Source organism: Simochromis diagramma, unplaced genomic scaffold (genome assembly GCF_900408965.1).
Source record: "Simochromis diagramma unplaced genomic scaffold, fSimDia1.1 OVJJ01000305.1, whole genome shotgun sequence".
NCBI classification, from domain to species: domain Eukaryota; kingdom Metazoa; phylum Chordata; class Actinopteri; order Cichliformes; family Cichlidae; genus Simochromis; species Simochromis diagramma.
Window position 1 is genome coordinate 775,044 of NW_024387169.1, and position 12,956 is coordinate 787,999.

General features: G+C 40.7%; 2 protein-coding genes across 2 annotated transcripts; one reads left to right on the plus strand and one right to left on the minus strand.

Annotated features, from left to right (window-relative positions):
• The first annotated feature begins 251 nt into the window (after nt 1-251).
• rhd (Rh blood group, D antigen) lies at nt 252-4,178 on the plus strand. Its single transcript, XM_040048912.1, has 10 exons — nt 252-411; nt 702-888; nt 970-1,120; nt 1,211-1,358; nt 1,449-1,621; nt 2,993-3,130; nt 3,219-3,346; nt 3,444-3,523; nt 3,603-3,676; nt 3,813-4,178. The coding sequence occupies exons 1-10, from the start codon at nt 267-269 to the stop codon at nt 3,837-3,839; spliced, it is 1,251 nt and encodes a 416-aa protein (XP_039904846.1). The 5' UTR covers nt 252-266; the 3' UTR covers nt 3,840-4,178.
• Nucleotides 3,974-10,806, minus strand: tmem50a (transmembrane protein 50A). The gene is made up of 7 exons (XM_040048927.1): nt 10,669-10,806; nt 9,146-9,251; nt 8,936-9,048; nt 5,762-5,829; nt 5,483-5,575; nt 4,821-4,881; nt 3,974-4,740 (listed from the first exon to the last, which is right to left on the minus strand). The coding sequence occupies exons 2-7, from the start codon at nt 9,245-9,247 to the stop codon at nt 4,695-4,697; spliced, it is 483 nt and encodes a 160-aa protein (XP_039904861.1). The 5' UTR covers nt 9,248-9,251; nt 10,669-10,806; the 3' UTR covers nt 3,974-4,694.
• Nucleotides 10,807-12,956: the final 2,150 nt, after the last annotated feature.

Consider the following 12,956-nt stretch of genomic DNA (forward strand, 5'->3'; position numbering starts at 1 on the left):
CTATAGGGATATAATAAAGCTTCATCATGCTCACTTCCTTATGTTTCAAAATATTCCCTCAAATACCCCAAAAATTTCACTTATCCCCACAAATATTTAGAAATATTTTTTTTTATTTGATTCAAATCTATTAGTACAGCTCACGCTGTCTTGCCAAGACGCTTTCATGCGCAGCAGCTGATAAAGAGGAGAAGCTGCGTGCTGTGGGGTTGCGCCCGTTTGTCTGAGCATCAGTGTGAAGAGAAGTTGTGCAGCAAACATCTTCAATGCCTCCTCAGTACGCACCAAGCCTGCGCTCTCGTCTGGCACCCTTGCTGCTTTTCCTGCAGACTGGGTTTATCATCATATTTGCTTTTTACACTGAAATCGAAAGAAATGGAAACGCTGATGACTTCAGCAAACGTTACCCAGGTGAGTTTTATTTTTGTGAGCTTGAAAGGGGGGGGGGGGGGGGTGTTGAGGTCAGATGAGGTTAAAGATGTTCGTGTTTACTTTGATTAGCTAATTTATGAAGCAACTATCTTTTAAACTAACTTCATGTGCATGCTTTAGTGTGCGAAATAAACACACTTCATTCCAAGAGTGTGGGGAGGAGCTGCCGTTTGTTGGTCATTGATAAGCCCGTGAGTAAATGTGTTGTGTCCTCAGCTAAAATTCAGCTGTAACTGTTTATTTTTGTGCCTTCTCTTCTTCTTTTTCAGAGTTCCAGGATGTGAATGTAATGGTGATTCTAGGCTTTGGCTTTTTGGGCACTTTTCTAGTGCGCCATGGTTTCAGTGGCTCCGGGTTCAACCTCCTTGTGGCTGCCATGGCCACCCAGTGGGCCCTCATACTGAACGGTGTGGAGTCCTTGTACTACAGGGGAAGGCTCAGGATAGATCTGAAAAGGTGGGAGGAGACGGTTGGTGCAGATAATTTCCTCTAAAGGAGCTTATATAAATCAATTTAACTGGAACTTGTTTGCTGTAGCTTGATAGTTGCTGAGATGTGCACTGCCTCAGCCCTCATTTCAATTGGAGCTGTGCTGGGGAAGACCAACCCAGTCCACCTCATCCTTATTGGACTGCTCGAGGTGTCAGGGTTCATCCTAAACAAATGGCTTCTGCAGTTTCTCCTGAACGTAAGCCCACGTTTCACCCTCATATCATATCTTTAGATAAAGTGTATTCACATCGATATGCCGCTGCTGATGTTTTTCTGGTCCTTCTAGACCCGGCCTCTGATCAGCATCATGATGCTTCACATCTTTGGGTCCTTGTTTGGACTCATGCTGACAGGGACACTTTACCGTAAAGGCTCAGAGCAGCAATTTGAAAAGGAGAAATTTGACACAAAGATGGGATTGTTCTCCATGTTAGGTAACAGCTTTCCCAGATATCTGCTGCATCATTTGGCTAATTTCCACTCTAGTGAATCTGTGTACACCTGAATCTGTCTCTCCTCTCCAGGGACTGTTTTCCTCTGGATGTTTTGGCCCAGTTTTAACTCTGTCCTCGTGGATGATCGGACTCCTGGGAGGAAGCTGGAAGCCGTGTGCAGCACCTACCTGGCCCTGGCCGTTAGTGCTGTGACAGCAGCTGCGATGTCTGTGCTCTCCAACCCCAAGGGAAAACTACACCTGGTATGACCTGACACTTGATATGTTTGCACATTATTATGAGACTTTATGTGCAATGTCAACATAAGGTGTCCAGCATAAAACTTCCCCTCTGTGCCAGTAGACAGACTTTTACTGGCCCACAAAAAGTCAGTTTGAATACAGCTAACTGATTTTGCTCATTTTGCTTTAAAACTAAAGCTAAAATAAATGCAGTGGACCAAATGCTGTGCTGCTCTTTAGACTAATCCCTGCTACCTGTAGGCATCTCTGTTAGAAAGAGAGACATATGGTAGCAGCTGCTGGCTTAAAGCAACATTAAAGTCAAGATCTATCAGTTTATCTGCTTTCATTTTAGCTTTTTTCATTTCTACTCTCTCTGAACAGCTGAAAACACTGATTTTCTTCCCATTTAAACTATCCCCACAGGCAGGGCTTTTATTAATATTTTAATGGGAAAATGCCCTCATCTGCCACTTTATTAGATACACCTTGCTAGTGTCAGGTTGGACCACATTTTCCTTTATAAGCTGTCTTAATTCTTTGTGGCACAGATTCATCAAGGTGCAGGAAACATTCTTCAGAGATATTTTTTGGAGACCATTTGAGTTCAGTGAACTCATCGCCATGCTCAAGAAACCAGTTTTCGATGTGCAAGTTGTGATCATAAAGGGATGGACATGGTCAGCAACAACACTCAGGCAGGCTGTGGCATTTAAAAGATTCTTAATTGGCACTGAGGGGCTCAGAGTGTGACACCGTTACACTCTGAACAGCTTGTGTGGACTGTAGTCTCAGTCTCCTGGCACCTGGTGTGATCTTCTGCTGCTGGTAAAACCATCTGCTTCAAAGTTCCACGTGTTATGCATTCAGAGACGCTCTTGTGCACACCTTTGTTGTACCGAGTGATATTTGAGTTACAGTACTGCCTTTCAAAGCATTTTCAGCCAGTGGGAATCCCCTTTCTTTTTGAATGACCATGCCTCCATGTTTGAATGCACTAAACTACTGCCATGTGATTAGCTGATTATATATTTGCATTACTGAGCAGATGAACAGGCATACCTAATAAAGTGACTGATGTAGAACATTATTTTTGTCAGTATTTGTCTGTATTTAAAAAACGAGGACTGCAATTATCAGCACCTAAATACGCTTTAAAGCCACAAGTGGTTTTTGATGTTCTGGCTGCGTTAACACAGAAACCTCCTAAAATATGACAAAAATGAAGTTTATGTTATTCACAAACTTTTGGTGGACTCCAAAGAGTGTTTTTTTTTTTTTTTACTTATTAAAAAAAGTGGGGTTAATTTAAACAAATTTTGGTGTTTATTAAAATTTACAGTGCAAGCTCAGCTTTGTCACCAAGTACCTAAAAGTCTGATTTTCTCTCAGATCCACCTGCAGTCCTGCATCCTCGCTGGTGGCGTCGCTGTCGGCGTCTCCATGTCAGCAGTTCGTCATCCTTGGGAAGCCATGATAATCGGCTTTGCTGCCGCCATAATATCATCCATTGGATTCCAGTATCTTAAGGTTTTCCTTACCCCCTCCTAGACGTGGACATTTGCCTCAAGCTTGCACAGTCTGTATGATAAAACTCAGCTGTTAACTTATTTCGCAGATCCACATGCTGCTGGCATTTCAGTGCCATGACACATGCGCTATCTTAAGCAGTCATGCACTTCCTGGTCTACTGGGATGGATAGCGCATCTTGTCCTGCAGATCAAAGACTCAGATGATCACACAGTGTAAGAATGAAACGGTCCCGTGATGTTGGACTGCAACACGTAAAAGAAGGAATACCCTGCTTAATTATTTGTTTTTCTTTCCTCCTTCTTCTGACAGCGCGATCCGGTTTGCTGTATTTCACATCTGTAGTCTCCTCATCACCATCGTTCTGAGTGTGACGCTGGGAATCCTTACAGGTATGCCTTAACCTCTATTCCAGCAGCAGGTACAGTCAGTGCGCGGTCTTCTTTATAAGTTTCATCTCCTTGTTTGAAGGGCTCCTTATCAGGTTGAAGTTTTGGAGACCACCCCAGTACAAGAATTGCTTTGATGATCAAGCCTTCTGGGAGGTATGCAGTCATCTTCTTTAATGCTTCCCTTTCAATAATTAAAGTCTGAAGATATTTCTGACATATTTTCCACCATGCTGAACTTTAAAACCTTCACAAAACCTTAAACAGACAAAATGTTTTCATGATTTTGCAGTTTTCTCATCTGGCTGTGTGCAAATAAGAAGACGAAGACCCCTGTATATAATTTCACACTCTCTCCTGACTTTTATAAAATAATGTAGTGGGATATATTTTTTTTTGTGTGAGGGGAAAAAAAAGGAGGATAAAAATCGGGAGTGAGGAGTGTCAGACTGATTTACTGCTCAGTATGTTTTTATTGCTGCCATGGCTGTGAAACACTGCCCTGATGCTCTGGGTGTTACACAAGCTGAATGGACAGATGTTGCATTCAAATACAAAGTCGCAGCACTGAGAGGACACCCTACAGATGTGAAACCTCTGTCTGCCAGAGGTCAGCACTGTGGCTAACTGAAACTCAATAAATCTGGATTGCTGCAAACTTTCAGAGCTGATATAGTGTTATTCCTGGAAAATTACAAACAACCCCACATGGTTACATTCAATGAAACATGTATGTGTACACATCTACGAAAAATCCGTCAGTTAATATTTTGTACCATAACCACTTATGGAACGTGCACTTGGCAGGCAGGCCAAATTAGGGGATGCCATAAAACAAAGGAGATGGAGACAGTTTAGTGTCTTGAAGCTCCCAAAATACACAATTTTGTTTATGCATAAGTAAACCATTTTAACAATGTGGCTACAGAGTCCGATTGCAAATAGACACGCCACATTTGAAAATATTCAAACTTTAAAGAAATCGATGAAGATTTGTGCTTAATTATGATTTAGCTTTTATACAGCAAACCAGATAAATTAAACATGTTAATCTAAAGGCTAAAAAAAAGGAAATAGTTTATATATAAAGTGAATACCCACTGAAGCATACAGTCTCATACAGTATAGAAAGCAGAGTGTATAACTGTGGACATGAAGAGACACGCAGAGTTCATTACTGCCAGAGATCCTCTGTACGACCAAACTTGAACACCAAACCCCTGAAGAGGAAAACGATAAGATGAGTGAGATGTTTTCATTGTCCTGAAACGGACGAGAGAAAGAGGACTCAACAACTCACCCGAAGAAAATGAACGCATTTTGGAAGAAAACAGCAATTCCAGGGTACACAGTGGGCTTCTCTGCAAAAGACGCAACAGGTTTACGGCGTCAGTTACAGCATCACGCCGTCACAGCTTTGATCCAAGAGTTCCTTACTGCAGCAAACATCCCTCTAAACAGCCTCATTTTCACCCAGCAAACACTGACGCGTGAACGTTATCTGCCTATCCTAACACAGGTCGCGCCGCAGACGACGCTGATTCACTCAGACCGTCTCTTACCAAGCGACAAGTGTTATTCAAATTATCACATTAAAGAACGCATGCCTTTCTCTTTTTAAATACACACTTCATAGCTGGGTTATGAAACGGCTGCGTACAGACAACTAAACATCGATGAGTCCAGGTATGCGGACTGTATAACTGTGTAATATGACCACAGTTATGCTGTTTATAAATACAATTAGATCTTTTTAGACAGGGACACTTTTGTTTATAGCTTTGCCTCTGCACGTCACTACGTGGAAATATGGCTCCAACTGGAAATACAAATTATTTACATTATATTCATTCATATTATAACCGAGGTGCCAAAGTTCCCAGTCCAAAGTTTCTACAGTTAAAAACACAACTGAACACTTGGGCCAAGTAGAAAAGTGCTAAGCAGATAAAGTGGACTCACGGGGCACTACAAATCCTCCAAAGAGAATCCACATGGAGGCGATGAGGGAGCCAAAAGCCAGCATGAAGCCGATAAAGAGCCACACTCGAGCACCTGCAAGTAAAAGATAAGAAAGGGCGGGACACTGAGTGACGTGGCGTCGAGCTTCGTTTACCACGTTGCGTTTAACTGCATGTGCAGATACACGCCACAAGAACAGTAGAAAGCAGATCTGAGACATTAAATAAATAATTGCTAAATGGAAATAGACAACCTGTCGTCATCACAGCAGACACACACCTGTCTGTCCCATGCAGCCTTCGCTGTAGCTGTCTCCTCTCACTTGGCCATTTGAAACAGCATTTATCCTAAAAGGGAAAAAAGCAGAATACAGAATCTTCAGACGTTACAACCTGAAAAAAGTAACATTAACTAATAACTGTTGGAGTAGAAAAGTTATTTATAAACACTATCCAGGCCAGTTAACTCTGTAAGTGTTGTACAAATGTGTTTATTACATGCAAACCAAAAATTCCTTCATCCACCAGCGCTAAAATCCTCCATGGTTCTCAGAGTGCCACACATGGGTACTGTCAAGTCCCGTCTTAAAGCCTTAAGATGAGGCTGCTTTCTGACTTGATTAGGGTCAAAGTCTGGCTTTTTACAAAAAATAACAACTCTACAGCTGAACTGTATGCATCGGACTGAAGGTTACAGCACTGTGTGCACAGAGATTTCACTATGATTAACAAAGTGTTGGTAGAGAATCAACATAAACCCACTAAATGTTTGAAATCTTTCTGAGGACACGTTTCACAAGGAGGACTCACAGGACTCTAAAAACACCCCAAACTGATTAAACCTGTTCAGGTGCTCGTGGGTAAGAGTCCTTTTTAAACTCTTCCTTGACTTAATGCATCAGTAACATGGACATGTATGTTATGGAGTGTATAAAGTTATGAAACTGCACAGAGGAGTGGTGGAAATACATCTTGCAGGGAAAAAAAAGGCGTTAAACCTTATTTTGGGACAAAATTACTCAATACTTGAAGCATTTATATTTGCTTAAACTCGAAACATATGTCCTTTTGTGTGTTTTGTGAAAGCGAGTTAGCAAAAACAGAGAAGCTGAAAAGAGAGTAAGAAATTATTGTGACGACAATCCAAGGTCAGAGAGAAAAAGAGTACAGAGCTGTGTTTCAACATGAAGTTGAGTCTTCTTTTGTAAGGTTTATAACAAAGAGAGACAGGATGCTGGAAAAAGCATGAAATAAATTGGATGATGTAACAAAGACACTCTTTCACGGGATCGAGGAATAGGGAAGATTAGACCTCCAGGCAAGGGGTGACTCCAGAAGCGTATATACAAGAGAATACAGCAGAGCTACCACCATATGCCAGAGAAAAGGATGGAAATGGTTTATAAATACATACACATGTGGCTGTGCTGAAGAGAATTTAGCCTGAAAGCAGTGTTAAGACTAGCAGTCATAAAGAAATAAGCAAGAGTGATTATTTTGACGAGAGTACAACCTTGAGTTACAGAAAAAGTAATATTTAGGAACAGGATGCAAACACGGCATAACCAGCGGCATGTGTAGTTACACGGGTCACACACAGTAAAGCTCCAGGGGGGCAGGAGAGAAGTTTTGTCATTAATCCATTAGTGATGACCTCGGACATGAGGAGGGGGGAAAACAGCACCTCCCAGGAGCTTATAACAGGTTATGGAAGAAACTCCTGGGACATTAAGGTACCATGGCCGAAAACACAACAAGCACAGCCCGAAAAGGACCGTTCAGAGGGGGCAGCAGGTGCATGCATTGTGGAACCGATGCTCATAGTGCAAAGTATCACTGAATTGTAACTTCAGCCTTATAGTGCACATTGTGCCACAAAGATAAACTCCAACACCACAGTGCGTGGGGGATCTTCTTGCATATGGATTGCCAGTTTAGTCCAACAGTCCCAGTAGCCAACTTTTTTTGAGCTGGGCCAATATAGTGCGGAGATCTGCTGTATCTGGAATCTGCAGGGATATTGATGGAGTTTACTACCCTGATGGGCACCAAATCACCTCTACACATCTGCCTAATGGCGGTTTTATTTTTGCTGGACCAAACCTGCCACCATTCAAACATCCAGCTGGGAGTGCAAGTACGATTACTATGAGGGAAGTTGCTACAAAAACATCCAGGTCGATGAGGACATACAAGATCAGGAAAATTGAGTAGATGGAAGAGCAGAGCACGAGATGAGTGATGGTGACCGGCCACAGTCCTTGAACCAACTCAGGGCCCTGCTGGACCCCAGAACTGGGGACCAGCTCATCGGCCTTGCAACATCTGTTCACTGCTGATGAAGTGGACTCCCCCGTCTTAACCACCATGACAGGCAGCCAGTGATCTCAAGGAGGGGGTGTCGAAGAGACTGAGATCCCTGGGCTTATCTTCATCCAAAAGTGGAATAAGAGGACTTAACATCCAGCCTTTTTATGGTTGCAGTGATACAGAGAACTAAATCATGCTTAATTCTAATCAGAATATAATCAAGAATAAATGTAATCAATACAGGAGTAAGAAAATGTAGTTTCAGTAATGTTATGACCCTCATGCCTGACTTTTTCACCCAGATTCCAGGAGCATTGTTATGACCACGGTGCACCCATGGCTCTGTGTGTGTGAGAGTGAGAGCACCAAACAGGCACTGTGTAAAAAAGCAGAAACACTGTGGACTTACAATTTAGAATTAGAATTTGCGTCTTTTTCCCTTCTTATTTTTTGCTGTGCCGGGGTATAATCACAGAGGAACTTTTTTCTGCATTCCTACTGGATTATATCGGCACAGACTGGTGTCAGTGGTCAGGATGCAGATGTTTCCCCTCTATCTCCCTCATCTCAAAACCAGCAGTAGAAACCAGCATGATCTCAGAGTACAGTTTGTTCATTGAATTATTATTATCTTACTTGGATTTTGCTTTGCTCATGTTAAATTGCTGAAACAAAATATGCTGCATTCAAAAAATGTAAATTCTGGGCATCCCCTTTTTAAATTTTTGTGAAACAATAAAGATAAAAAAAGAACCGGTTCCAGACTTCCTGTTTTGGAGATATCTCTAAATCCATACTGTGAAGCTAAAGTTGTCTCTCTTCACATTCATTTAGCTATTGAGACTTTTCACATGAGTGACACGTATGAATTTAACTCACTTGTTAACAAATGTCTCTGAATAAAAAGATCAAAACTGGTATCAGTGTCACCTTAGACAGGGTCATCAATCACTTTTGAAAACAGAAAGGGGCAACAACCCCCGACTCCCAGTTATTACGTGACTAAATCGCTGTTGTTGGGGTTTTTTTAAGGTCATGTGACATCAGCTCTACTTCCTCTTGTGACAGTACGCATGTGATTTGGAAAACCTGTAGGTTGAGCTTTAAAGCTTCAGAAACACCAAACAGCTGCAGTCTGTCTTACATGAGAAAGGCCACGGTAGCGATGACTCCACAGGTGTGATATGCATGATGAAATTCATCCTGTGCCGGGTATTTCACTGCAGCATCAATGATGATCCACCAGCCGGTGAAAAACTGTAAAAACAACATCCCCGGTGATGTAAATATGTAAAATCTTCTATACAGATTTATATATATGCCTTTATTGTCTTGAAGAAATCAGTGGAAATACCAGGACTCCAGCAGCTATAGAGGCAATTGTGTTTCTTCGCTCTCCCCAGTCCACATTACACTCACAGTCTCCGCACCGGATCCCGTCCAGAAATCCCGACATGACTCTGGAAAAAAGTAAACGTAGGTGTAAGTCAGGATTTGAATTAAGAGAAAGGCAGCTCAGTTTAAACAGTCTGAAAAAAACAAATAACATATCTTTTTATTAATGTAAAATGTAAAATATAAATATTACACATAAAAATCTGTTCAAATCAAATCAAGTCAAACCTTAAAAAGCTGAAGATAATACAATGAGAAGGTGAATAAGAAAAAAATCGAAATAAAACAATTCAATTCAATCATAAATACATATTTTCATAGAATATATACACTGACTATAAAAAATTTTAAAAAGTTCAGAAAAGAAAAACTATAAAACACAACAGGCTAAAACTGTTAAATACCAAATAAATGTATTGAATTAAGGAGGTCAAGAGGGGAAAAGGGGCGAAACAGTAATATAATTTTTTTAAATGTTCAGTATAATGAAATAAAATACAAATAGCAAAATAATGAAATTGGTAAAAAAAAACAACAACAAACAAACAAAAAAAACTATACAACTGAAAATAATACACAAATAACACCGGACAGAACAGTAGCTTGTCCGGGAGTAGATTTCAGCTCCCATTGACTTTTGATGGAGGTGTGGAGGACACAGGTACTCTGGATTTGTCCTGAACCTCAGGACTCGTGGAAACCTACCTACTCAAATAATGATGCTAAGCCGTCTACTTTAGGTTTAATAACATCAACGCTCTGGCTGTTGCCACAGCTACTAGATTATTACAGCGTCCCTGGAGGCCACCGTCTGGAGAATGCATAACAACAATGACATAGATGACTCGTTATGTGACTCTTAAAACAGTAAAAATAGGTCACTGAATGTAGTAAGGAAAAGTGTCTCAGCAAAATTTCCACCCCATTGTGTACAGGAGGAACAGCTGATTTATTAAAGTTTAAATAAATGATGACATCACACTTTCCACAGCCAGCCAGGTGTATTCCTGACTCCACTAATGTAAGTGCGGGCAACATGAAAAACAGCTGTTCATTGTGCTTATTTCCAATAATCAATAAGCGAAGTCAGAGAAGAGGACTGAAATCTGACACAAAAATCCATCAGTGCGCAGGCGCCGTACAGTAGGCTCATGCTCGCGCACAAACACCAACAATACTGTAACTCCACATTTATCCCGTTTAATCGCCACATGCAATATCCATTAAGCCCCTAAGGGGATGATAATAGCAGGTATAAGTTTTAGAAACTCAAACAATGCTCGTGTGTTAGGTTAAAACCCTGCGCTGTCGCTTTCTTTTGTTCATCGCTTTGGTACTAGCAAACATTTCCTTGAAGGTTTCTTCTCGCTACGAAGTTGCTGAAAAAATACCACGAGCCAAACGACAGCGGTGGGAACGGATAGAAACACACATCCCGACAGTGTTACCCGTTCCTCGTGCCATTTTCAAAGGAATTCCTACCTTTTATTCTCGCTTTTTGGTGTGTAAAACCTTTGGACAAACCCGACTTTGCTTCCGACAGAGGTTCGTCATGCACATGCGCAGTTAACTAGTGATGTGACGTTCTGTATCGAGGCTTCAAAGCTTGTGTCGAGTAATTGAGGGGGCATTTCCGCGATGCGCGTATCGAGGCTTGCTTCATTTATGGGAGGAGCTGAAAATGATGACGTCCGAAGCCTCGCTGCCCGGCTGTACCACGTGACTGGTTCATGAAGTGGTTCGAACTTTGCCGCGAGCTATGACAGTGATATAAACCCCTCAGACTTCATTCAAAAATGTGGGTGGTTGATGGAGAGCTGCGGTTAGTGAGAGTTTGTAGACAGTTTGGAGGTTTATGAGAGTGAGGAGAGAAAGTCAGGAGAGAATGGAGCCAGCTAAGAGGAGGATGTCCTCCCCTGTGTGGGAACATTTTGATCTTATTCCTCCCAACAAGGTATGTAGATTTCTACAGAAGATGTATTTTCATAATACTGATGGTGCAATAAAACTTATGTTAAGCTGTCTTTACTTTTGTACAAGGTGAAGTGTTTGCTATGTGCCTGGGAGCTGGGATATAACAACAACACCTCATCCATGCTTAGGCACTACAGAGCTTTGCATGAGAATAAGGGGAACACCGATTGTGGAGCAAGACCAGGTGAGCCATCAAATGTCATGCTAATATAGGATGCAGTAATGTTACTAAATGATATAACAATATTATACAGCTGTAATAAGTTACGTGTGTGATATTTATATTTGTGCTTTGTTTTTGTGGTCTTTCCTCAGCAGAACAATCTCAAATAGATGAAGACCTGGTTAGCATGGTGATTGAGGACTCCCAGCCATTTAGCATTGTGGAGGACAAAGGATTTAAAAGATTTGTTAAATCGTTAAATCCTAGCTATGTTCTCCCCACTAAAAAGGCCATAAAAGCAGTGAAAATTTAGTTTTTACAGAATAAAATGTGGGCAGGACTGAGGCTCAAAGCCTCAGTGTGTAGCTGTCTATACCTCAACGTTACAAAAGCACAACCACTGTCCACACCCCAACCACACCTCACGGTAAATGATCATTTCCATTTTAAGCATTTCCAAATGATCATTTTCCATACTGCCAGTATAAATATACACAGTATACTGCCATCACTACAATATACATGTTTTACACACTCCTTTTGTTGTTGACATTTACAGGCTTGTATGCAAAAGGCCACACTCTTCAAATTCATGCCAACTAATATTTTTACATCCAGTAGGTGTCCTACTAGAGCAAATGAAGCTTCAAGAAGCTTTGCGCTGGGGTGAACCAATTGGATGAAAAGCTTCAGTGCTTCATGAAGCTTCATCTGCCCATCACTACAGTTAACCCACACCCTTTTCGATCAAAGACGCTGTTGATGTTGTTGCCTTCAGGAGCAACGGATAAAGTGTGAATTTGTAAACATCTCTCCTTTCTAATTCCAGTTACTCCTGACCAGTAAAATTACTGCATAGTAGCTTTCTAAATAAGTGCAATTAATATAAAAGGGTTCACAGTTTCCCATTTAATGACTCGTTAATGACACTAGTGTTTCTGAAATAAGGCTGGCATCACATCTCTACAGTACCTGCGCATTTTAACACTGTTCATCACTCTTTGCACAGCTATTGAGCGGGCTGAACAGGATCCTCTGGAGGACCAGTTACTGTTACTGGGACGCACATTTGGCACACTTATATGCTATTTATAATATAAGGGAATGATATGATAATAATCAATATATATATGTGACATATAAGTAGAATTGTGGCACTTTATTCTAATATAATAAAATACTTTACATTTCTGTCCACATTTCTTTATATGATTTAAACAATTAATTGCAAAAGAATTCAGATTCAGAGTTCATACAAAACAAAGAAAGAAAACAATATCCCGTTAGGCTTATTTTACCGGATTCCAATAAAACAGTTAATCCTACTTTTTTCCTTGTGTCACACAGATCTCCTACTCTTTATTCCTCTGACTATCCTTTTTAAAATCACAGCGATGCTATATATGATTCCAATAAAACATTGGAATCATATATAGATGTACTTTATTTATTATTGGAATAAAGTACATCTTATTCATATAAACCATTGGAATCATATATAGCATGACCTTATATATTTTACTCATTAATCTCCTTGTTGTATGATATTTTGATTTGGGTTTATTGAACTCTTCACTTCTTTTATCTTTATTTAACTGAGCTCCTTATTTTGTGATTGTTGTGTGTGTGTGGG

Coding starts and splice junctions, on each gene's coding strand:
- rhd (XM_040048912.1), top strand. CDS start 267: ATGCCTCCTCAGTACGCACCAAGCCTGCGCTCTCGTCTGGCACCCTTG. Junction 3,131..3,218: donor TTGGATTCCAGTATCTTAAG/GTTTTCCTTACC, acceptor CTTATTTCGCAG/ATCCACATGCTGCTGGCATT. Junction 3,677..3,812: donor ATGATCAAGCCTTCTGGGAG/GTATGCAGTCAT, acceptor ATGATTTTGCAG/TTTTCTCATCTGGCTGTGTG.
- tmem50a (XM_040048927.1), bottom strand. CDS start 9,247: ATGTCGGGATTTCTGGACGGGATCCGGTGCGGAGACTGTGAGTGTAAT. Junction 5,830..8,935: donor GCTACCGTGGCCTTTCTCAT/GTAAGACAGACT, acceptor TTTCCCTTTTAG/GATAAATGCTGTTTCAAATG. Junction 4,882..5,482: donor TGGAGGATTTGTAGTGCCCC/GTGAGTCCACTT, acceptor CGTCTTTTGCAG/AGAAGCCCACTGTGTACCCT.